Source organism: Pezoporus flaviventris, unplaced genomic scaffold (genome assembly GCF_033815535.1).
Source record: "Pezoporus flaviventris isolate CSIRO_AGI_PZ_B2104156 unplaced genomic scaffold, CSIRO_AGI_Pfla_v1 ptg000013l, whole genome shotgun sequence".
In the NCBI taxonomy this organism is placed as follows: domain Eukaryota; kingdom Metazoa; phylum Chordata; class Aves; order Psittaciformes; family Psittacidae; genus Pezoporus; species Pezoporus flaviventris.
The window spans coordinates 12,445,227-12,471,437 of NW_026892561.1; the positions used below are offsets into that span (position 1 = coordinate 12,445,227).

General features: G+C 36.8%; 1 protein-coding gene across 4 annotated transcripts in view; it reads left to right on the forward strand.

Annotated features, from left to right (window-relative positions):
• PRKACB (protein kinase cAMP-activated catalytic subunit beta) overlaps window positions 1–20,606 on the forward strand; it is a 75,414-nt gene extending 54,808 nt beyond the window's left edge. For all 4 annotated transcript variants that reach the window (XM_061451623.1, XM_061451622.1, XM_061451625.1 and 1 more), the window contains exons 2-10: window positions 1,412–1,473; window positions 2,406–2,534; window positions 5,410–5,508; window positions 6,506–6,588; window positions 7,137–7,263; window positions 9,504–9,599; window positions 11,037–11,159; window positions 13,143–13,307; window positions 17,537–20,606. In XM_061451623.1, the coding sequence (XP_061307607.1) occupies window positions 1,412–1,473; window positions 2,406–2,534; window positions 5,410–5,508; window positions 6,506–6,588; window positions 7,137–7,263; window positions 9,504–9,599; window positions 11,037–11,159; window positions 13,143–13,307; window positions 17,537–17,662 (1,010 nt within the window). In that variant the 3' untranslated portion in view covers window positions 17,663–20,606. The remainder of the gene's footprint in view (window positions 1–1,411; window positions 1,474–2,405; window positions 2,535–5,409; window positions 5,509–6,505; window positions 6,589–7,136; window positions 7,264–9,503; window positions 9,600–11,036; window positions 11,160–13,142; window positions 13,308–17,536) is intronic.
• Window positions 20,607–26,211: the final 5,605 nt, after the last annotated feature.

The following is a 26,211-nucleotide window of genomic DNA, read 5'->3' on the forward strand; positions in this document are numbered from 1 at the left end:
CCTAGCCATACATTTAGGGTAATAAATATGTTCTTCCTCTCTGATACTGCTTGTGATCTCATTGTGAGTGGATCTCATGCTTTAAACACTCTTTGGACCTTGAGGTCTGGCAGAACTTTTGATATTTTTTCTGCAATCTCAGTTACTTGCTCCTCCATCAGAGCCAGTGACTGTGGGAGCCATAAACCTCCCTTGGGCATTTTGTGGTAGCTGAGTCCCATAGCGCATTTGAGAGGGAGTTAAAAAGGAGCACAGAACAATTACTGACAAGCCTTCTCCAGGGCTGCCCTTGCTTTTACTGCTGCTGTAACTCCACCAGTACTAGAAGAGAATTTTAAGAGAAGTCTCTGTGTAGACTCCAGTATTCTTTGCAAAGCACAAAAAAGTTCTGATTTGGCAGAATCAGATTGTTTACAACCCCGTAAACCTATTTTTTTATGACCATTGGAAGGTAAATTACAGTTGCTAAAACATATATTTCTAGATATTAACCAAAAAATCTTGGCACACTGCTCAGTATTTTTAGAAGTTGCTTGTGGCAGAGCATCACAGTGCAGAAAATCCACTGTTATTAATGCTCTATTATGTGAAATAATTCAGAGAACACAAAAACAGTAGGATATTTTCTTCTTGATTCTGTGACTCTTTCAGAACCTCAGCAATGTCTAAAACACCTCTTGTTTATGATGGTGCCTTAAATAATCTGCCTTGATCTGCCTGAGAATTGGTATTAAAAAAAAATAGACCAGCTGAAAGATGATCTAAACAAAATGTGTTGGTGCACATTTTAAATAGCCATCCGGAATTTTACACATTCCTTCAATTTCAATGGAAAATCTATATTAAAAACTCTTATTCTCTGACTGTGGGCATGCCTAATGTGCAGTGTCAGTGTAGGCCTGTGCTTTGTCTTTGCTTGCAGTAATGCTGTCCATTTGTTGAGCTTGCAAACAGCCTTTAAATGAAGGTGATGAGGGGAAAAAGCTATGAGATTGGCATTCCGCTTAAGCAGCTGAAAGAAAATGTAACTTTTAGTTAACAAAAATTGATTAAAAGTCTGTGGAATGGCTGTTATAAATGTCAGGTGTTTGTGGGTTTTTTCCCAGCCAAATTAAGAACGTTTTGCATCACCTTAAAGCCTGCTTGCGTATACAGTATTGTGAGATAATAGAGCCGGTGTAGAATTTCTGTAGAATGACGTAGTTACTCCAGAAAGCTTAGAGACCACCTGGAGATACTGTAAAAGCTCTAGAGGCATTGGTGCTTGCTTTCATACATGGAGAAAATAATGTTATTACAAGCTGAAGAAATAAGTTGATAATGAAGTTTGCCTATTTTGCTAACAAAGCATCTCCATTGCATTCATGACAAATTACACTAACTAAATTGTACTTTTTTGGTCTGCTTTCAGTGAAAGAGTTCCTAGCCAAAGCCAAAGAAGACTTTTTAAGAAAATGGGAAAGCCCCCCTCAGGTATCCATCATTTAAGCATTCAGTAATTTTCTCTTGCATTTTTGTATAATGTGATGTGTTATCAGCCTGTAATGAGTGGTGCAGAAAACAGAAATATTTTTTAATGCAATTTTTAAAGGAGTTTCCAATTTTAATGTCAGTTTTGTTATTGAAGTTCATCAGCAAAGACTCTTGGGCCTTCTCCAGGTTTGAGTCGATGAAATGCTCATACTGAACAACAGCTTTCTCTTACGGAGAATGATGTTCACCATCAGCATGACAAGACTCATATTCTACTGGCATGGTTTAACTGGCTTTTTATAACAATAAGCATTGGCACATCTGTCATCTACACTGTTAATAATTTCCTCTATGATATTAAGGGGAATTGAGGTCATTAAGTCTACTGCATAGGGCTTGGGGCAGGTTAAGGAGCTTGTTAGAGAGACGTCTCTGAAAAGTTGAACTTGGTTTGGGTTTTGGGGAAAGGGTCATTGTTTTTAAAGCAGCATTTGGAATGCTGTGGTACTGAATGTCTTTGAAAACTTATTCGGTGATACGCTCTCCAGACAGCCCTAAAGTAGGAGTGTCTCTAGAGCTTGGGGTATTTTGAACGTTCCAAAATTCTTGTTTGTGAAGTCTGAGGGGGTTATTTATCTGCATGTTAAATTTGTGATCTGTTTACTGCATTTCTTACTAAGCATGTGTCATCTGTATGGACAAATTACAGAAACGTTGATACAATTCAGTTAAGCCTTTTTCTGGTTTAATGAGTGCAATGTAAAATCTCTTATTAAAACTTGACAGGCATGAAATTGTAACAACAGTATAGTTGGCTATTGTTGTCTTTGGTAAATGTAATTTTACTCATTATTTTTCATAAATAATTCAGTTCATACAGATAAAATTGTCTTTGGGTATTAAATAATGTCATTATATCCTTGTACATGTAGAATACTGCTGGCCTAGATGATTTTGAGAGGCAAAAAACCCTTGGAACAGGATCATTCGGGAGAGTAATGATGGTGAAACATAAAGCCACAGAACAGTATTATGCTATGAAGATACTGGACAAACAGAAGGTTGGTGTAACTTACAGTGCATTTTGTGGTACAAAAGAGTTTTATGTAGATCAAGATCTGGTAACTGTGGCTAAACTGTGTTGCACAACTGTGCTTTTGCTTATCACATCTCGTGATACATGAAAAGCCTGGCTTTCTCTTTTGAACCTGCAGATTCAGCTGTTGAGGCTGTGTCAGATTCTTACAACTGCCAGTAACTCTACTGGCAGGCTAAAGAGGCTCTAAGTACTGTCCAAGGCATTAGTAAAATATTGTCAGTTAAATTCTTTGCTTAGCTTGTGAGGTGGCCTATACCAAAATGTAGTGTTGAAGCTAAATAAATAAATAAATACACACACCTTCACAGTATAGCTCAAAATTCTGGAAGATTCTTTGGGTCAGAAATTAACAAAATTTTCAGTTGTAAACCATAATTTAAAAAATAATTTCTTTTCCATTCTTGAACCCATGGGGTATTAACTTTTGTAAGCATAATTATGCAATAATCCTGTTGCACCTCTAGTAACTGCATAGATAGAACAGTAACCTCTCAGAACAGCTGTGACAGTAGACATTTTCTATGTTGAAAACTTAAATGCTCTATTCTGAATCTGTATTCTTACTCCAGCCTGATTTAACAGTTTATTACTGTTAGATTAAGTAAGTGGCATCACTTGATAAAGTTTAAATTTTAAATAAAACAGAGTTCTAGAATGCTAAGATGTGTCTTTAACCATTCTGACAAGCCTTTCAGAAGTACGTTATTTAGATTAGTAGATTCTTAGGTCTTCAATATAAGAGCTTTTCTTACTTTGTAAGGCCCTGTAAATAACTTTGCTACTGTACAACAAAAATCATATTAAGAAAATATTAATCTGGCAAAGAGAACTTAATAATCAGCAACTGATAAAACAAAGTCAGCATTATCTCAATGTGGACTCTTGCACTTAGGCATTATTACCTTCCTGAGCAGTTTTAGATAATGGAATTATGGCAGTGACATGAACGAGTCCTTTATGAAATACACACTGTTTCAACTCAGCATACATAATTTTATGTGTGTATGCTATTAGACATATATTAGTGTTATGTCGGTAACTTCTATTAATGAATCACAAAAGTAGAAGGTGGTTTAGGGAGAACCTGTTTCTGTCACTTTCTATATTCTAGAAGACATACAGGTGTCTAAAATTAGCTTGCAGGCTGCCTGTGATTTTTCATTTACATTTTACTTGGAAAAAAGAGAAGGCATGTTGTGTGTCCCTTTGTTATCCAGTCTTATGCTTGGTTCATCATGATATGTAATAGAAGTTGGTGTAGCCAGAAGCCTTACATGTAAGGTTGTTAGTCTTTTATTTGTCTGGTTTAATTTAGGAAGGCTGTAACATACTATTGCTTGGCTAGTTTCATTAATAATTGGTTTTTTTGAAAAGAAAATATTGTTAACAAAATCTTAGACACGAGCAGGCTGCTGGAGAATCTGACAAGATACCATTTGATATACAGGAAGCTGTCATTAGACATGCCCTGAGCCGAGCTTAAATGTGAGCAAAGGCGTGTTATCCGAGGTTACAGTTTGATATTGCGAAGTGTTAAACAGCAGCTTCAGCCTGTAGTGCTGCTGCCGTTGCCCTCCAGTATCTAACAAGCAGAAGATGGAGGAAGGGTGGAAAAGTCTTGTCTAGCATTGCAGCTGTATGCTTCACAATATCAAATTAAAACTTTAGCTTGCTTGCTTCCATCACCAAGGTAATTCCAGAGCCATAGCTTTTTTAGGGATGAAGCAGACGCTTCCCACACAAATGAGCCGATTTGAGCAAAATTTTTATTTGGTCCCTAAAGATCTGTGATTCAAAAGAGATCTAATATTTTTAACTCTGTACTTCTTTTGTATGACATTTATTGCAAAACAGTAGTGGGCCTTCTAGGTTCTGCCTTTTGAATCTAAAAATTCAATTTAAACACAGTGTTGGTCAAGGTTGGAATATCTTGCTTATCTGTTTTTTGTAGCTGTTAGATTTGATTTCCAAACGTGTAAAACCAGACTTCTTTTGATCACTCTTGTGTATTTTCTCCTTGTTTCTTTGGGGGAGGGGGGAAGGAGAAGTAACTTTACTTGGAAATCATGCCATTCTCAAAATCTGTATTGTGCAATAGGGATTAAGTAAAATGGAAAGAAATCGATTTTACAATGTTGGGGTTTAATACAAGTACATCAGTTGTTAATTACTGAGAAAAAGCAGTGATCAGAAATTTGCCGTTTGCTGCCTTGTTAGCATCTTGGCATTACGATGGGTTCCAAGAAAGCAGCATTTAGTTTTTTAATACTTCTGCTCAGCAGGAAAGCAAAGCACACTGAAAGGTCTGGCAGAAGTAACAGTTGTTTATAAGAATGGCAGTTTTGAATTTGTATTCTCCTTAGTCGTCTTCTCACTACTGTGTGAGCTGTATCAAATAAGTCAGTTTGCTCCTGTCCACAGATAACAAAATTCGTAATTGAATGTGGCTGACACAGTTTCCTGCCTTTCTTAGCAAAGGGTCCAGGGTCCAAATGGATTTTATTGAACTGTCATCCAGCTGCAGAAGTGTCTCCATTACAAATGCAAGCAATTCTTAAGAAAACAGAGAGGTGTTTTCCTTACTGATTCCTATTCTTAGCAAGTAGTAAGAAACACTATTTCAGGAGTTACCTGTGAACCATATTGCATCAATATTACTCTTTAAAGTTGTTGGACATTTTAATCCTTCCTTAGCACTCCTGTTGTACTAGTAATCTATAAGGTTTTTGTATTATCTGTAAAGTTACAAGCTTGTTTTCAACTAATTGTTTTACACTGAAAAATCTGTCAACAACCGTAAAATGTACTTAAACTGAAGACTGTTTTTCCTCTCCTAGGTCGTCAAACTGAAGCAAATAGAACACACACTGAATGAGAAGAGAATATTGCAAGCGGTGAACTTTCCTTTCCTTGTAAAACTGGAGTATTCTTTTAAGGTAATCATTATTTTGAAAGTAGGTATTTGGGTTTCAGTGATGCGTGTGCTCGAACATGTTAAACCATTTAACTTCTATAGTACAATAGTTGAAAGTTTCCAAAGATGCTTCACATGGCACTGTTGCCAGGTCTTGAGCTTTAGTTCCTGCACTTGTGTGTACACTTGCACACACCCCGGGTCATCAGGTGATGACTGAAAGCACATATCCAAATAAATAAAAATTAAACTCTTATTTAGAGATTGCCCTTTTTGAGGGAAACTGGCTCTTGTGCAGCAGAGAGCCTGTAGTCGTCATTCTGTCTTTGAGAAAACACAAAGGATGTATTTCTATACCAATATATTGAATGGTAAATTTGTAATTGTTCTGCGGGCTTTTCAGTTGAGATTTATATCTGAGCAGGTCTTAGTGACAATCTTAACCATGACGGAAGGAGCATTTGATAGCTTCTAATTTCATGGCAGTTATGTGTTAGTCTGTCTGTAAAGAAATAGAGTATTTTCCTAATTTAGAGAATTGCATGTGTCCTCTAAAATTCCTTCCGCTTTTTTTTTTTTTCCTTCTTTCTTCTTTGTTAATACCAGTTAAAATGAGCAAAGATGTTCTACCTCAGTCCTTACAGTTTCGAAGCTTGGGGCAGGGGCTGTGGGAGACAAGAATACCTCTGTCTATCAGTTCTGAACTTGTAAGAGTGCATGGTCTTGTCTTGCAGTAGGCATCTTATCCTCTCTTCCTTCTCATCACTTACACATCTTCCTGTGTTAGGAACTCGCTGATTATTCAGATTTACTTTAAAATAGATTTGTTGACATATATGACGTTCCTTTTGTCATGTATCTGCAAATTTCAAAGAATTTCTACCTGTCTCGCTTCATATTTAAGGTCATTTGATGGCTACATTCAGTTTACATTCTTTAATAAAATATACTGTATGTAGGAATTATGGAGACTGTAACATGCCTAATATGTATTTGTGTGTGTTTACTTGCTTCCTTAGGACAATTCTAATTTATACATGGTAATGGAGTATGTTCCTGGTGGTGAAATGTTTTCACATCTAAGAAGAATCGGAAGGTTCAGGTGAGAGTCTTAATGATGTTATTCCTTTAAAAAGGCTTATGTTGCTAAATTGAGAAGAGGGTTTTATAAAATTTGTTAGTATTGAAGGAAAAATTCTGGAGGGTTAAATGCATTAAAGTTACTCCTCTTTCAGTGCGGAAGCTAGTCAGGCAAAGAAGACCTCATAAATATTTGTTATTTTTCAGTTAGTTAATGCAGGCATTTGTGATTTATGCATGATAAAATCTTGGAGTTCCTATGCTCACTGAAATTGGTGTTAGTTTCTAAAAGTAAAACTTAAAGTCTAAGCTCTGTATTTTGGGATACGTTCATGCTGATTTGCATGTGTTTTTCACCTGCAGAACTTAAATACAGGAAGCGATTGTGTCAATTCTAAAATGTTTGCCTTTTGCTGATTTTTTTTTTTTTTTTTTTAATTTTTTTTTGTTGTTACACAGTAAAAGAATCTGTTACAAGATACTTAATTTGTCCATCCCTGGAAGTTACATGGTTGTTTCAGTATCTTAGCATAGCATTGGGGTACTTAATGTTCTTTTAATTCTTCACAGTGAACCACATGCACGGTTTTATGCAGCTCAGATAGTGCTAACATTTGAGTACCTCCATTCATTAGACCTCATCTACAGAGATCTAAAGCCTGAAAATCTTTTAATTGATCAGCAAGGATACATCCAGGTATGATGTTCTTCGTATATTTAGATAGTCAAGTCTTGTCTTACAGTAGGGTTAGGTGATTTTAGAAAATGTATTTAGAATAAATAGTCTTGAAGCTGGTTGGCATGTTGGCATGTATTTAGGGAGCATTAAAATGTCCTACTGGTTAGTAACAGTTAAAACCACTGGAATTTACCTCCTCTGACTAAAATTAAGTATGCACAATGGAGTTGTCTGTGGTTGAGTGAGTTGCCAAGGTTTCCCTTGGGGTTTGTGGTGTGAAGTAGGTGATTACATGGCTCTGTTCATCTGAACTATTTTAGATATCTGCCCTAGAACAAGACAAACAGTGCCCTAAAATGTCTGGTTCTCTGCATTGTCTGTATAGATGGCTTAGGATGACCAGCTTAGATGTCAACACCAACACTATAGTACTTCATTTCATTCAGGTGAATCCCACCCTTGGAGAGTCTTGCGGCACATCTGGAATAAGAGCTTAGCTGAGACCAGATCAGAATTGCAGTGCTGCAAATGGCAGCTTTGGTTTTACAACAGCCTCTTATGGCACCCCCTTACCTTTCTTTCAGCTCTTATCTTTTTTATAACTGGCGAATGGGATACAGCTGTATACCAAAAGGTGGTATACAGTAACAAGCACTCTGCAGTGCTTTGCAGTCCTTAAATGATAGGATCAGGTCTTTCCTCATTGTGTCAGCTTTTACTATAGCAGAATCTAACAGGAAAAAAAACATAATAAAAACGTTTGAGAGAAGTAGAAAGGGTGTATATCTTACGTTGTTTATAACTGTAAAATAGTCTTGCATAGAGAATAAAATAACACTGTAGGGAGAAGTACAAGTTCTGTTAATGTGGTTGGGGAGCACCATTAGTGTAAAGCTATGAATGGCTTCAGAATTGGTGATTCTGTATGTGCAACAATATGGTTTTGTGACGGTGGGCATACTGCAAAAGATAATGGGTCCAGCAGTCGCTCTTCGCTTGTGAAATTGATTCAGTTCTGCTTCCGAATAGAGAGGGGGGTGGGTTCATACATTGATACTGCAGTTCCAACTAAATTTTGTTTAGAAACTGCATTAATTTTTGTTTTTAATTTTAAAGCCATTACTGTTTGTCTCACGTCTGCAGTGTATTTTTCTTATGTAGACTGTGCATTCACAAACACAGAAATGATTCTTTGCTGACTGAAGCAGGTCTGTCTAGTCAGTACATCATCCTCTCTGTTCAGTTCCAGCTGTGGCTGCTGGTTTTATCAAAAACAAAGCAAAAAAAGCTGCCTCAATAGTTTTGGAGTTTGGATTGTTCAATTGTGAGAGCAGTGCATCAGAAACATCAGCATAGGATGTTGTATGATAAGCAGTTATTATCATTGTGGTATAGTATGTTTTCTCAGGAAGAGGTTGAAAAAGGTACAAAGGAGGAAACAAAAGAAACAGGTCTCCAGACTTAATGGCTTGAAACTGAGTTTCACGTGTAATTCCCTGGCTTCCATGTGTATTCTGCAGTACAGCCCAGCAAAGATCACACAGCTATCATCACATACAAAGTTCTGAAACTTACTGCAGAAAACATGCCAAGTAGAATGAGGAGTTTTGTAATGGCCAAGAACTTGCCATTTGTGAATACAATTACTGCTACATTTTCCCTGCCCTAGCCCTCAAATAAATAAGCTTGACTCTGGTGATGCTTTCAAAGATACTCAAAATCAGAAGTTATGGAAAGACCTCTTTCATGTTCTCTTATTCCCACACTAATTTTACATGTAACCTTTATACACTTATGCAATAAAATTCTAAATTTACATGAGTGGCAGATATTGTGACCCTTTTTGTGATTCATGTATTTGTTAACTAAAGGAAAATATAAATACTTGTTCATATTCATGTTCTTTAAACTTCCAGCAGTATAAACAGTCTGATTGAAAAGTGTAAGAAAATTAATGTAATTGCAGTACATGTGGGAGATTAGTGAGCTGAAGTTCCCACTGATTTTTTTTTAAATTATAAATAGAAGGTTTTGTCAAGGGGAAGATATATTTTGTTATTTATTAATTTTACCATGAGAAACCTTTTCACTGTCTGATTTAGAAGTATCAGAAGGACTGATACATCTGACTATATACTATGTGATTAGAGAAGCAGATACTTCCTCTGTATAAAATGGCTTTCCAAAATGCTTCAGAAGTACTTGATTTTAAATTTCTTTGTAGAAATGCACTTACAATTTATTTCTTCTGCTGACAGGTCACGGACTTTGGCTTTGCAAAAAGAGTAAAAGGAAGAACTTGGACGTTATGTGGGACTCCAGAATACCTGGCACCTGAAATAATTCTCAGCAAGGTACTTTGTCTTGTTATTTGGCCATGTACTTGACGCAGTTAGAACTTATCACCCAATTATTAAACTCTGAGGCTTAACCAATTGCTGATACTTCCAAAAATCAAATCTTGACTAGTCAACTCTTGATGATAATTACACAAAATGAAATTGTTGCTTTCTAAGTGTTTTTAAGTATGCTAAAATGTACTCCACATCGGAGATTTTCACATAACTGTACACAGCTTTCTACATATGCTTGCCATGTAACTTGTGAGGTAAAAAGGGATTTAAGGAGTCTCTAATGAGGTGATTTAACTAGCGCCCTTGTCAGAAACCAGATGTGAATGATTACGTTCTGAAGTGTTAACAGACTAGAACAGAAGCTCCAGGGTTAACAAAAACCACATTGGGTGAGTCACTAGTTATTAAATAATTAGTTACAGAGTGTTTCAGGTTTAAGGCACTTTACATGAAGTCAAACATAACAAACCACTGCACTACATATCAAGTACATGCAGTCCAACCTTACCATTGAGGAGTTTGTCTCTTTACTTGCACTGACTGTTAAAATAAAAGAAATCTTGTTTATCATATAGGTGCTCAACTGTAGCCCCTTCATGTTTTATAAAGGTAAAAAGCAGTTCTATGAACTGTATATGATACAATCATAATGCATAATGTTAAATTGTGCATTTAATATACAGTTTAAATACCCTTTGCAGGTCCAAAAGTAAACAAAATGTACTTTTTGGGGGGAGAAAATGTTTGGCATTTGCAGCTTTTTTGCCCCTATGTAGCTAAAGCAGCAGAATAAATTGCAGTATATGTACTACAAATTCTCCATAGTAGACTTTTGAGAAAAGCCCAAGTCTTAGCCCTGAGCTTTGTAAAAGATCTCAGAGAACACATAAAATTCATGAGGTTGGTGGAGTTTTTTATTATAAATGAGTCTGTAACAGCTAAACTTAAGCCCTTGTAGCTAGTTGAATAAATATGAAAACAAATGTTCTGAAATGTAGATAATCAAGCAAAAAGTTATACAGTATAGGAAGTATTGTTGTATTTAATGAAATTTTCCTAAGCTTTGAAAGACATTTCAATCATTCTTTAACAAGATTATTTTGATTTTAAAAAAAGAAAGTAAATTGTGGCCACTTCTGTCGCTTAGGGAGTCTTGTCACATCAGTGTAAAGACATCACTGAAACTCAGCACAGGAATATGTGCAAAATGTTTCACTTTCATCACTGTTTCACTGTCATCACTGCATTTTTTTAAGTATATTTTAAGTATATTGCTGTTGGAATCTACGAGCTCTGGTTTGGTTTGAACTAGTTTGTAAGTTGCGTATTAAGCAAGCAATAATGCATTTGCTTTCTTTCCATTCCATGGATAGATACTGAAAACCTTTTAACTGTGTTAGAAGTGGTGCTAACAGCAGTATTTCTCCTTTTATCCAGGGTTACAACAAGGCAGTGGATTGGTGGGCATTAGGAGTGCTAATCTATGAAATGGCAGCTGGATATCCCCCATTCTTTGCAGATCAGCCCATTCAAATTTACGAGAAGATTGTGTCTGGCAAGGTGAGTGAAGGCTTTGTGTATTTTTGCAAGGGTAGTTGTCTTAGCAGAACCTGGTTTTTTGTGAGGAGTAGATGCAGAATTTAATGGCTGCTAGAGTGTGAGCAATTTGGAAAGAACATGGAAGAAGTTTGTAATGTATGCTTCTTAGGTAAGGACCTTATTACAGTAACATTAAAAATCAAAGTTCTAAAAATCTGTTCCCTGCTTTCAAATGCAAGTTACTAAATTTACAGACATTATGGCATTATATCCTTTTATGCTTGGATAAAAATGATCTATTAACAATTATTTAGCTTCATGCTTTATTTGCCTTGCTATTTTTTTTCTAGAAATATTTTTAAGAAGCTCTAAAGAGTTTCCATAATCTATAGTAGGTTTCTTTACTTCTGCAGTCCGGTAGTTCAGGACAATGTCAAATGTTCTGTTCAGCTTTCATTGTTACATAAGATTTTTAAGAAATGTTTTGAACTTTTCCGTTTTACTTTTTCATGAATAGCTCTCTCTGTTGTTTCTCCTGCCAGCCAGCGTTGTCTCTTCATGTTTCTTTGTGCTCACTTGATTTGTTACCTTCCTTGTCCCTACATAAACACATGCTGTGCCGCATCTTACGTACTGCTGTAATTCTGATCAAGGGAAGGAGCCTCAGTAGGCCCTGTCTAGGACCATATTTAAATCAAGAAGGTGGTTGCTGTAATGCTGTGACCCCTCAGCCGTCTCTGTGAATAAATGGGAATTAACTTACTAAGATACATTTTTAAAGAAATGTTTATCCTCCAAAGTCAGAAAACTTGGGCTTTTTTTTCAGTTGTATCTAATTTCCTCAACATGTGCTGTTGATTATCTACTTTTTTTACTGAGTCCATGGATGGTTGCAGAAACAGCACTGGATGTGAACTCTGGAAACTCTAAAATTCAGTTCTCAGCTAGCAGTATGTTTCCTTTATAACCTTAAGTCTTATTTAATCTTTCTTATGCACCTGATTCTCTACTTAAAAAATTCAGTTAATATTTCCTTACTGCTCAGCTGTCTAAGTATTATATTCATTAAAATCTGTGGATTTTTCCTGTACTAGAGTAGAATATCTTGACAGATAAACTGAAGCAGTGATCTTGATTATCAGGTCTCTTGGTTTCGCAGTACATTTCTATGTTAAATAATTCCATGTTCTGCATTTACGTCATAACTGATCAGCTGGATATAGGGAGTGTCAAACGCTGAGACTACAGGCATGACAAATACATCTTTCTGCCTGTTCTTTTCCCCTTTCTTCTCTCTGCCATCTCAAATGGTATCAGCAGATCTTTTGCTAGTAAAACTCTGTGTAATTACATTCCATGAATCATCTTCAAATATTTCTTAGCCAGGTTTGAATGAATTGTATTGTCAAGTGACTTCAAATCGTGCTGTATTATTTATCCAAGATCTTTGGTGTTGGTGTGTTCAGTTATCAGACACAGATTACAGTACAGCATAAAGTTCCAGTTTGAATCTTCATGTATGATTGCTGAATGATAATTCAGAGCATATGTATATACTGTATATATATATATATATATACTATTATATACTGTATCTCCTATGTGTGTGTGTATGTATATACACACTATAATCTAAAAATTTATTGCTGGAAGATAATTAAAAATGCCTTGAGATGATGTGTTGGTGAGGCACCAAGTTAAATTTAGCTTTTATATTACTATTACATTGAATTAATATTTTTCCCCAACTCACTCAGATCTAGAAACTTTCAGTTCAGAAAATGGTGGATGGACAAGGTAACACTATTGGTAAAGGCTCTGTAAAACAGAAGTACATGTGCAACAGCAGTAATTGCTCTTTTCATGCATTGCTACTTGATTTGTTTTTAGAGGAAGAATAGGAAATGGCCCAATGTTTCCTTTTGTGTGAATGCTGGTTTACTTCACAGGGGGAAGAATCAAACTTCTGTATTGTTTTTTAATGTTGTGGATGTATAATTTTAGGTAAGGTTCCCATCACACTTCAGTTCAGACCTAAAGGATCTTCTAAGAAATTTACTCCAGGTAGATTTGACCAAACGATATGGAAATCTCAAGAATGGTGTAAATGACATAAAGAATCACAAGTGGTTTGCAACTACAGATTGGATTGCCATTTATCAGAGAAAGGTAAGATCCTTCAGAACTATTCAGATCACAACTATTACAAATCTTTAAGGAGTTAAATTTCTGGTTATTTTTTGCTTTTCTAAATCTGTTACTTGTAGTTAAAGTGCGAGAGGGTGACAGTAGCTTAATCTTTAAGACTCTGTAGAATATATATCAATTGAATTATGTTTGTTTCTCGTTGGTATTTTAGCCTAGACCTCTGTATACATTCATGTTCTCTTAACACTTGTTGTGCTTTAGTCTATTTCTGGAATATCTCAGAATGAGCCATCTTCTGCCTCTCTCGCTTCTTATTTAACCCCTGCTATAGTGGCATCTATAAATACTCCTCCACAGCAGAGAGGAATCTGTTTTCCTTTCCAGCTAGTTCTTAGCAGTCAGGCTGTGCTTCAGTGCGGAGAAGCTCTAGCCAAAGTTAGAGCTTTTCTTTTTCTGCTAAAGAAGCATGCCGCCTCCTTCTTGCTCTTGCTTTATCTGTGACTGGGACTGGATCATGCAGAGAATGTCTATGCTCAGTCCTCAGTATCTGCTGAGGAGTTTTTGTCTTCTGACACTACGCTTTAATTGACTGCAGTTCCATAAGCTGCAGCAATGGCAGGAGCTGTGCTGATTGATTTTTTTCTGGCATGTTTAGAGTGGCTTTCTAGACCTGCCTGACCAACATGTTTTGTAATGTGTTTTTTAGAAAGTCCCTGCCCAGTCCACACTGTAAACTTTAGGCCTGCATAAGGATGAAAGCAAGAGACAACTGGGAATATTTTCAGAGCACGAGCAGCCGTTGATGTATCAGTTAGAGGGGAGCACGTCAGTAGCTTCCAGGATGAATGAAGCAGAGCTGGGAGAGGAAGCTGGAGAAAGGGATGAGGATGATGACAATTTGGTCAAGGTCTCTCTTCAGTAGCTCCAAAGCTCCTTCTCCCCTTGAGGGTAGAATTAAACTTAAATATCTAAATTAGTGTGGAAACAGATTCCGAAGAACTTAATTGTTCTTTTAAATGCAACCTCTGAATTATCTTTATTTTTTTTCAATGGGCAACCAATAGGTGACTAAAATAACTTCAATGGTGGTGTCGCAGAAGTGGAGAAATAATTTTGTAGATACTGGTATTATACATACATATATAATATATATGCATATTATATAACATATATATAATATATACAATATATAATTATCTAGATATTGGCAACAAGGTTAGAGGTAAGTGATAGTATTTGAAAGAATTGGTTTGAGTTTGAAACACTAAGAGTCTTGCCTATAGAGGCACGAACTTGCTGCTGTAACAGCAATATTTTAAAGGCCAAGCCTAAAAACTAACAATAGTTTATAAAAAGAAACTGTTTTTTTGGCTACACAAACTGACAGTACAGTTGTTGTATTATTCACTAATGTATTAATTACTAGAAGACAGGGTACAATTAACACATCCTCTATTCTTTGTATTAAGTATAGATATTTTTAAGAAAAGATTCCTCATTGTAGAATTGTAATTATCTTTGCTTTCTTAATGCCTGTTTACAAGGCAGATTTACGTGCACTGAGTTTCGTTTGCCAGTATGCTGTCTGGGGACACTAAGGCCCCATAATAAATATTAAGTCAGATGTTTTAATACTGTGCTGAATGTTCTTAGCATTGCTAGTGCACTGGTGTGGAGATTTATTTTCACAGAAACAAGAAGTATTCTAAAATATGAGCAAGTAATATAGCCAGAATAGCTATTATTAGTTTTAAAGGATTGTGAAAAGTGATGCTGAATAAGTTGGGAGCTTCTCATGATAAGGAATAAATACTGTAATACTAAGGGGCTGAAACAGCAGCATGGATCATAGTATCATTTAAGCAGTCTTAGAAATATAGCAATAAATTCAAGGTTTATACCAGCTTTTCACAGCGGCTGCTTCCACAGTATGTATTTTCCTGAATCTCCTTGGCAGCTAATGTAACAGGAATAATTTGTTAGGCTACAGTTGTAAGTGAACCAGTTAATTACTTAATATTTCAGATAAGATCAAGTCTCATTTTCTTTGTTTGCATAGCTGTTTATTAAAATGCTGCCTGATAACATGATTGTACTTAGGGCAAAAGGGGTATTCTGCTATAAACAAGTGTTATCTCCTGAAGTGTCCTTTTAGCAATTTCCTTAGTGAAGATAATAGGGAAAAGTCTGAGCCGTCTGATTTGAACATGTTTTAAAACTCTTCTTGTGTTCTGAGCTTTGTTGTAAGATAGTTTTTGAAAATCAGTTTCAGAAGACAGAATTCAGATGATGGTAACTGTATGGCTTTGTAGGCTAGATGTGTACACAAACCATATATTCTCTCAGAATAAATTGCCTGAACACATTGTTTTCAGCAACAAAAGGGTACACACATGTCAATTAGCACAGTCTATAAATGCCAACAGTTATTGTTATTTCTTGGGGGTGTATAATGTTATCACCCAAAGTTAGCAGACCTTAGTTTGTATTTAGTATGTGCTGTACCTCTTTAATTTACTGATTTTCACACACACATACACACACCCACACACAGCCCATCAGTAATCTGCCCAGGGCAATGAGCAGTTCCACAGTTGCACGGTATGATCTGATCCCCTGCCTTAGCTGGAGCTGTGCCTGCTCTGCTTATCTGTCTCCCCACCATGTTGCCTCTGGCACACATACTCCTTGGGATGTCCCCAAGAGAGATACTTGTCTGATTACTTTGCATTTCCAGGTTTAAATTTACATCACCTCAGTGATTTTGCTAGAATTTTGCTTACTGCAAAGGTGGATAAATTAAGTACCTGTCAAATGAAAAAGAGAAATGCAGTATTGATAGTCATACCTACACTTCCGTTTGTCCTAGACATGTTGGAGTAGAGCTCCTCTCCTTCCCCCCAAGCCTTCTACTCTCTCTGGTTCCTCCCTTACCATCCATTTTTCATCACTGCCTCCCATCAACCCTGAACACTGCATATTTCTTCTTCCAGCATGCAGCTGATTCTAGAATTCCACTTACTTTAAAAAGTAATTAGCTTAATTTTGAACTTTATGACATGAGATAGACTAGAAGGATTAATATTTGAATTAACATTAGCTAAGTGAAGGTAGAGTTTAGTAGTCTGATCCCTAAAATAGCATTTCAGTGCCTGCAAGTTGGCAACAATTCCTTTTTATTCCCTCCACCTCTCCACTTTTCTTCCCCTTCCCCTGACTGTAGGGCCAGCCAGTAAAAATGGAGGCATGTCCCTGTACAGATCCTGTCTATGCAGATCCCTGTCTGTGAAGATCCATATCTTCATTTATTGTCATTTCAGTTTAACTTCCAAGATGAGGCTGAAAGTAGGGACAGATTTGAGACTGTTCAGTTGTATCCATAGCCAAGGATTTTATTGTAAGGTCAACTTCAAGAAGCTGTAGGTTCCCTTCATTTTAAGAAACAGCAGTTAAGAGAGTCCTGGAAAATGACAGGTTCCAGTGCCTGAGTGTGAATGGCTTACTACCATACAGCTGACATGAGAGGTACTGAATCTCATGGTCAGTCCAGTATATATGTGGATCTGAGAGGATGTGCAAGTAGTCTTTACCAGAAGGGTTTTTCTGTCATTAATTAGAGCTGCACTGGCGTTCTGTACAGTCTTTAGTGAGCCCTTCATGTCCCTGCTTGTCTCTCACTTGTGGCCTAGTTTCAGGAAGGCTTTCACTTCTCACAGTTAGGTCGCAGGAGGAACTTTATAGGAGATGGATAACATACTGATTTAAACTTGTACTAGTTTTTATCTGGAAATGGAGGTTTGATGTAAGTAGAAGAGGAATTCCAAACTGATTTTTGGGTAGTGTTGATGGTAATCAGCCTACTCTGCTTCCGCTGTAACTGTGTGCTAGTGCTGTGCAGCCCACGCTGTGCTAGGAGCTGCACCACGCAGCTGGCGAACAGTGGAGAGCAGGGTCCCTTCTGCAAGAAGAGAATTAAGGTTTGTTTTGAAGTGGAAGCAGCTTTTACTTGATGGTGGTCAGTTGAGGTACTAGCCTCTTTCAGCTTACATTCATACAGCTAGACGTGCACCTTCTTAGGCTGGATTTATTTGTGCCACAACTTCAAGCTGTAATATCTGATTTCTTGGCAGGATTTGAGGAGTAATGGGAATATTGTTGTGCTCATTATCACAATGTTAAATCTAAGAGTATTAGGGCAATAACATTTCAAGTGCCTCTTTTTTCTTTTTTTTTTTCCTCACCAAATACAGGTAGAAGCTCCATTCATACCAAAGTGCAGAGGTCCTGGAGATACCAGCAACTTTGATGACTATGAAGAAGAAGATATTCGTGCGTCTCTAACAGAAAAATGTGCAAAAGAATTTGCTGATTTTTAGTAGGAGTAAGAGGACAAGATGACATCAGGGCTCACATTGGGATCTTTGCACTCTGTTAACAGATGAGGTGGAGCTGAGACCATCATATGTCAAAACAGTTACCTAGTTACTTCATTCCACAAAGCTGACTGAGGTCTTTATTGCCATCTTCCATGTGTGCAGTTTGCACCAACCCTTCTAACTAGGCACAATTAAGCAAGCACTGTTTGTGCAGTAACACAGAATAATAGACCACTTTCCTACTTAACTTTGGTTTCTGTCGTTCTTTGTTTCTGTGTATTGTTCATTTTCCCCCTTTAAAATGAAGTAGTTTTTTACCCAAGAATGCTCCATTTTATTTTGAATAATGTATTATTTGTGTGAGTGAAATGGAAGGTGTTGCGGCTAGTGTGATTTAGACTGAAGTGAAAGATAAATGTTGCTTCTAGTCTGTGCCAGCCAATAATTCTTGTCTGTCTTGTGTCTGATGCTACAATTTATAAAAAATTTTTAGTAGCTCAGACTAAACCTAGCCAACATTTTTAGCATTTTTGAAGGTAGTATTTATCGCCATATAAATGTCTGCTAAATTAACTTAAAAATGTTTCTTCCTGGAGACTGACCAAAATTCAGTAGAATCAATTGGATGGCTTATGTAGGGGACAGTAGCTAGACCCTGTGCCTTGGTTTTCTACATCCCTGCAGTTTTCGTCACTGCCTCCTTCGTTTCTATTTCCCACCTAGGCAGTAGGTAAATTGCCATAACTAGACTGTACCATGGAGAGCTTACAGTCTTGTGAAAAGGAGTAATAATATCTGGTCTGGATTTTGGACCATATTTAACTAAGTCAACTTACCAGCATTTCTGTTGGCAGGTATGAAATGGCTTTTTTAAGAACATGAACCCTAAACTCTTAAAGGAAGTTTTGGTCAGTATTGTAAAGAATATGATTCATTTCGATTCACATTTTCTTTCTGGTTTGTTTTTTTGGTTTGTTTTTTTTTCTTAAAGCCAGCATTTGGGCTCCCCAAGTATTCCTTGTTTCGAGCCTTTTTTGATTAAAAAAGGCACCCATTAAAATCACCACCACCACACCACAAAAAGCAAAATGCGCTCTGCCATTAGCTATGAAAAACAAATGGTTTCGCAAATGCAACATAACGTTCTAGATGCATCGCTGGATGAACACGGTTATTTTTTGTTAGCTGTTAAGAATAAGAGGTTCTTGCCAAGTTTTTATTCCGGTATACTATATTAGTAAACTGAGGATGGAGTACTGCTACAATCATTTTCTTTTTAATTACAGCACTTCATTCACGAAGAAAAGAGATAAAGTTTCAAAACTGCAGCAGCTGGGTTTATTTTAGTTGCGTTGTGTCTTCATTTCTAATCTACTTTCTTTCAGTCAAACAGAATGTATGGTCACACAGATATAAGTATTTGGGCTTAATTGTTTTGTATACTCTCACCAACTGACTTAAAAGATACCGCTATCATGTGCTAGCTTTGGGCACTTTTACACATTTAATTCAATGTTAATAATCAGTGGCTCAGCACTTTTTTGGGAGTTGCTTTTAAACTTATTCATCGTAGTTTTATTTGTACACTTGATTCTGGCTGTCTCAGTGACCTGTCTTAAAACAGCACATCTAAACAATTTAAACTAGACTCATATTTTATGATCAATTTACATGCATACAAGGATGAATTGTTTTTAAAGAAAATGAGCTATATTGATACATAGCCATTGTATTTGTTTGAATGCCAATGCAAATACACCACTGGCATTCCCTCCTTTTAATCTGTATGGCACTCCTTTAAGAAAAGCCTTTGTAGACATTTTACAAAAGAATGAGAGACGTACCATCAACATTCTGTATGTTTAGGTTGTTGAGCATTTTTGCACAACGTCATTAGGAGGCTGATACTGAATGCAGTCTTTGTCCACCCATATTTACATATGTGCAAGAAAAGTATAAGATACTTTGCTGTAGCAAATTTTATGTAACAAAGATATATCGTCACATTAATAAATTTAAAGAAATCCTTTGTATGAAAATGTTAAAATCTTTTGTATTTCATTTAGACCAAGGACATGCTGCTGTATGCTAGCTGTATGCGATAAATTCTACAGTAACTTTGTTGTCGTTTATGAACTTTAAAAGATTTTAATAAATGTTGGAGATCACAATTTGATTCTGTTATGATTTTAATTTTCAATCATTACCTTTATAATTCTAGTAAGGATCAGAGTTTTTTTTTCTGTTTTGTAAAATACTGTTATCATTCATCTTGCGTGTACAATAAGACAAAAGTCTAGGATTGGTTCTGACCTGTCTGATATCCAGATTAAACTCTACATGGGCATAAGTGGAAAAGTCATCTTAACACCGTGATATTATGCTACTTTTTTAATTTTATGAAAATCCTGTTAGAAAGTAAAATACTTTTCCAATATGGCATAATAGACTTCAGTATGGAAATGAGATTCTATTTTGGAAAAGGAGGGGAAGTGTGCAATTTCCAAGGCATTAGTGAGTACATTTGACAATGTGAGTATTATACAACCCTCTCATTTAAACACAGTCATAAAATATAACTACAGAATATTATGTTACCTGTATTTAATTTGAAAAATCCTTTTCACAATATGGAAAAATTGTATATCTATGACAGTAGAAGCTTGTTAATTTTACACATTTGAGGAATTAAGTGTTGAACTATATGGTATATTTTAATTGTATTCTAGTTGTATGTAACTTTCATTTCCAACATAAAGGATTGTATCTCATTAAGTAAATTGCTTTTTTTATTATCTTGTCAGTTGCATTAAAACCCTTATTTTTAAATCCTTTAAAGTATTTTACTAATTTTTGCAAATAATTAGATGTTTTTAAGTGCTGCAATAGTGTGCAATATAGTAAACATTTATATACAGAAGTGCAAATTAAATTATGTACAACACTTGTGCTGCTTCTTTGTGAATCAGAATATTGTATGATGAGAGTCGTTGCATCTCCCCACACACTGCAAACAGAATTTGAAAATCGGAGGAAAAGGTTATGAAACATACCGTTCATATTAGCTGGGACACATTAAGCTTTACACTGAGGGTTTGGAGAAGATGGTACGGAGAATATGAAAGGCACTGTGAGATCTCAGTGAATTAGACATCATAGACAATCAAAAGTAAGCAAGGTGATCATTAGCAGCAATATTGTTTGTCTTCATATTTTCACCTTCAGACTGGATGCTTTTTATTAAAGATAATTGCCTGGTTTTAAACTGTCTGCAGATCCTGCTGTACAAACTTTGTGCTATGTCTCATTGTGCTGTGAAACAACTGATAGAAGTAAAGACTGTTCATGGTCTTGGCATTGTCTGTCTTGAGGCTTTTTCTGCAAGTGGTGTTCAGAGAGGCTCTGGTACCTGCTCTCTGTAAGGCAGCTCCTCCTCTTCCCGGTTTTGGAGCAGAGCTTCGGCCTTTTTTGCCTCTGCTGCTATACGTATGACTACAGACTGTGGTTTTGTGTTCTTCATGGTTTCGTGGTACAAATGCTGTATTACATTTTGAAGACCTTTGTACTTTTTCTAAAGCTGGACTAAGAAACTGTAAAAAGGTTATCTTCTGCTTTTATTACAGCTCCCATGCAAACATGGCATGTAGAGTAGCAGATTTGAGGGTGTCGTTCGAATCTGTTGCTGTTCTTCTTTGCTGCGTGTATGGAGGACTATCCCAGATAAGAATTTGAGAACCATTCCATGAGAAACTGGTAGAAAGACAATTCCATTCTCCAGGTGGGGTGTGTGTAGCTGATCTGGATGTGTATGACAAAAAGTTTTATGACCACCATAGTTTTACAAGTGTGGGTCTTGCACATATTTTAAGAATGTTTTTACTTAAGAGCTAGAGGAGTCAACTGATCTGAGGCTCTGAGGGAGGGATAAAATGAGTGAGGTCAGGTTGGGCAGTGATCACTTGCAGTAAAAGGGTTGGAGCTCCATGAGGATGTTTAAATGTCATATAGGTAGTAAATATTTGTCATCTTACATAGGAACTATGTAAATTGTTGCATTTTTTTAGAAGTATGAGATGGGCATCTCAAGATAGCTTCCCTTAACTTTGCAATTTGATAATGAATAAAGGTTTGAATTAGATCTGAAGTCTAGTGCCATTTTAACCTTTCGTTGTTGGGTTGGAGGTGTGTACTACAAAAAAAGGGGTGCCTGCCTGAAGGAACTTGCATGTATTGGCAATGTAATTTATTCTTATAATTTACTACTGAAAAAGACTCCTACCTCAGTGGGATAGCGGCAGCTCGAAGCTTCCGTGAAGTCACTGGCTCATGAGCTCCCAGTGGTCTATTTCAAAGCCAGTAAAATTTCCTTCAGAATCTTTGATCTGGTTGTCCTGTTCCCTCCCTCAGAGAGTCAAATATAAATGTCTTTGCAAAAATGTATATCAAAAAATTGTGTTTATGTGGCTCTTTGCTTAAAATTTTAAAAGCAACTTATTTGTGGTGTTCATTTGCATTAGCTGATGTGCAGTGAAGTGTGTAAGAAGGACCCAGAGACAAACTGGCACATTCCTTATTAGTGCTCAGCTTACAAGATCCGGATTTTGAGAGATCACACAGTAGCGATCTAGTATGTAGTTGCAAATTCTGCTGTGTTGAGAAGTAGTTTACCTGAGGGTGAGAGGTCATTGACAAGGCTGAGGTAGAGAAAATAGTTTGCTTAATGTGTGGGCATGGTGGCAGCACGGAAGCTCTTTAGGATGAAAAGTTCTAGTTGGAAGGAATTTGAGGACATAGGTCAGTGATCTGTTCCCACACATACACAACCACAGTAAAAAAATGTTTTTCTTTCCTGGGAGGTAGAGGTTATACGATTATTCGTATTGGAAGCCTTTGCTTCCAAGATGCAGTAGAAGATTGGAAAGGACAACTTTAGGTATATTGACACAAATGGAGCAAGGTCTCGGCAGCCTGGTGTGTAGTGTGGTATATTCAAGTCTGTCCAGTCGATTCCAAAAAAATATACCAGTCATTAGGGCAATGAAAAGTGGGGTGCTGGAAAGGCTTAATTAACTTCCTGAAATTCTTCACCACCAAGATAATTTGATTCAATATATTAAAAAAAAAAAAAAAAACAAAAAAACAAAACCCAACCAACCAACCGAAACACAAAGAAAACAAAAAAACCCAGCCTAATCCAATCCAACACTTTTTCATTTACGTTTAGTGGCGTATCAATGCTTTAGTCTATGGAGCAATATCACAACAACTGTCTTCCACTGGAAGTATTGTTCTTTACTGTGTATCTGCATTGTTACTTGAATGTGTATACAGATCTCTAAGCAACATTTCAACAAAATGGATGTCCTTTCAATTTCTTTCATCTTTCTATTTAATGTTTGCATAAAGTGGGGATCTAGGCATTAGGACTTCATTAATGATAGGTAACAACTTGGATGAGTAAAACAGTGTAATGCACTCACAGATGTGTTGAGGTTAAGCAATCGATATTCAGTTTTTCATAAATGCCAAGAGTTTTTAAAACAATACCAAAAAAAAAGTGTCCCCAGGAATTATTACCATTATTCTCTTACCATATATATGAGGAAGTATGCATCTGGCAGGCTTGCTTACCAGTGGGAAAAGCTAAGAGAGGAGCTGAGCACAAAGCCTTAGTAAAAACATAATGTACAAGAAACAAGATCCTGGTGGCAGAATCAGTTACATGATATAATGTGTACAATCCAGTGATAAGAGTTTGTTAATGTTAGCATGTTAGTTTGTCAGGAGCATGGTTCTACTTCTATAGATGTTACCTGCTCTGTAGCTTAGGACATAATGCAGGGACTTGGCTTCAGGAGGACATCCGCATCAGGCAGGCACCTCCTGTTCCGAAAGTCCCCATAGCTCATTCATTCTGGAAGGGAATTTCAGACCAGGTCTGGGTTGGCTGCAAGGTACATTTCCTGCCAAGAGAAGTACTGCAGTGACTGCTGGGGGGGAAATAGCCCCTTAAAGTTTCAATATGTATTTTTCATTTTACTTGGGATTTGTACAACCCAAAGCTATGCTTTAGAGCATTCTTAGTATTATGTCTGAAGTTATTAAACTGGTCTTAATTCTGCAGCTACTTATTGACTAACAGAACTCAACTCTGACTTTTCTTGATTTTTCTTTTTTGTTTTCAGTGTTCCAGATTACTACAAAAACCTATACGAGATGAATCACGATTCCACCTTAGCTTCTCTAGAACAAAAAGCTCTCGTTGCATTCTTTTGCCAGTAGATGGCAGAATTTATTTATATGGCATAGAACGGTGTGTGAAAGAAATGTCAGCTCCAGAGCATGGTAAGAACAAGAGGGGTGGAAGATAAATATTTAAGAGCAGTAGGGAATGAGAAATTCTGACTGTAGTGGTCACATAATCTGTCAGGTGATACATGCAACACCAACAACGAGTATTTGTTCTTTATGTATTAGTAGATTTTGCCTTTAATCCTTGCAGTATTTAAATACTTGCAATATTTTTCTGCTGATTTTCATATCAGCAAAAACAAGGCTTTGACACTAAATTGAACAAAAGCACTGTTTTCATTATATATTGTTGCATGTGCTGTATGAGAATTTCACTAAAATATCTCACTGATAAATCCTGTTTTCATGAGAGGCAAGAATCGGTGGGGCTGTTTAATAGCACACAGTCACATTTCTGTATTATATGCAGTTGAAAGTTCAGAAATACACTGCTTTTAGCCAAAGACTGCCACAAAAAAAAAAGAAGAGAAAAGAAATTGAAAAGTGCTTTTAAGCTGGTTCATTGAATATACAGTATTTACAGTAGAGAGAATATAATTTTTTTAGAGTTGGATAAGTCTCTATTAATTGAAGCTACGTTTACAGGCAAAATGCATTTTCTTGAATTATGTGACCACCAGAGCAGTCAAGAGAAGATGAAGTTACAGCCTGTGTGTTCTTGAGAGCACCTCTGATCTCTCTTGAGCCTCATCAACCAATTTAGAGCTGATCAAATTCTTAAAAAGTGAATTTTAACTGTTACAACCTTAATGCACAACTTTTGAATGTCTGTCGTGCCTGACATGTGTGAGCATCTAGTTATATCAAAGGAGAGAGCAGAGAGGGGAAACAGGGCCATCTAATGTGTGTCTGGAACACTTCCCCTGCTGCAACAGTGGGTCCTTTCTTGCAGTCACTAGCAGTTTTGGCAACCACTTGCCAAACAACATGCGTGTCCTTTGATCTTTCATATTTACATAAAAAGCACAGGGTTGCCGTGATTTCTTTTGGCTTTCTCAGTGCCTACAAGCAGATAGAGAGCTCATAAGATCCACACTGGCACAGTGACTGAGAGGTGCTGAAAACACCCTTCTCTGGGCCTGTGGTGCTTTCAGTGGGCTGAGGAGCAGCACCCTCCATGGAAGAAATGCCACATTCTGGTCTTCCACAACTGCTATCTGGCAGTTTTACCAGAACTGTAACATTGAAGGAAGATGACAGTATTCACCAGAACGTGTGCTTTACGAATCTTAGAAGTTACTTTACAGATTTTAGAAATCTGGATGTTTCTGAAGCAGGCTAAAACTGCCTGACTCTGGCTAACTCTGCCTGCCTACTGAGTAACTGGTGGAAAAACCTCACAGCCCTGGAAACTCACTGAATGGTCTGCCTGTGCACCTCTGAAATACCATCATTCCCCAAATGGCTGTGGTTAGCAAAGGTGGACACCCTTCAACAGTTTGCCACATCCAGGTGTGGCATAGATCTCTGTGCATGCCCAGAATATTTATTCAAAAGAAAACCATGAAGGAACAGACTAGTTCGGCTGGACTCCTGATACCAAGGTGGGTTTGTGTCTAAGCCTCTGCCTCTCTTTTCTTTATTGAGTGGATACATAGACCTGGATATTTGCAGTCTTGGCTTCTAAGAAAACCTCTTGGGGAGGTAGGTGATTTCCCGGTGGGAAGAAAGCTTCCCAGCAAAGTGGGGAAAACCTAGCAAGCATCAGCATGTTGTGCTTTTTCCTTTGCTTCACTTCATACAACCAAAGCACTGCCTTTCAGATTTTCCATAGATTTAACAGCTATTTCACTGAAATGTCTGAGCCATATTTATATAAAACATTTTTATTAGGCTGGATTCTCTTTTACAATGTTGGTATTTCATGTGAATAATTTTCATAAGCTTCTTGCTGCGTTATCACAAGCTAAGCAAATATGTGGCAGGTACTACTGCTAGTAGGAGCAGAATGAGTTGTGGTTTGTATGATGTTTTTTCATATAAAGTATAAGCCTTAAAATAACAAGGGTTTAAGTCTGGACAGTAGCTTTATTAAATATGAGCTACTACTAGGATGAGAAGGAGCATAACAAAATAAGTAGGGCAGGAAATTCTCAGTGAAGTGGATATAATTCACATGCAGGAAGATTTATTTAAGCAATTCAGTCTTGGAAAACAGAGGAAGCAAAAGTAGGAAGGTGCCACTGGATTGCATTGCAGTCAGCTGCTGAACACATTCATTTTCAGCCTGGTGTGAA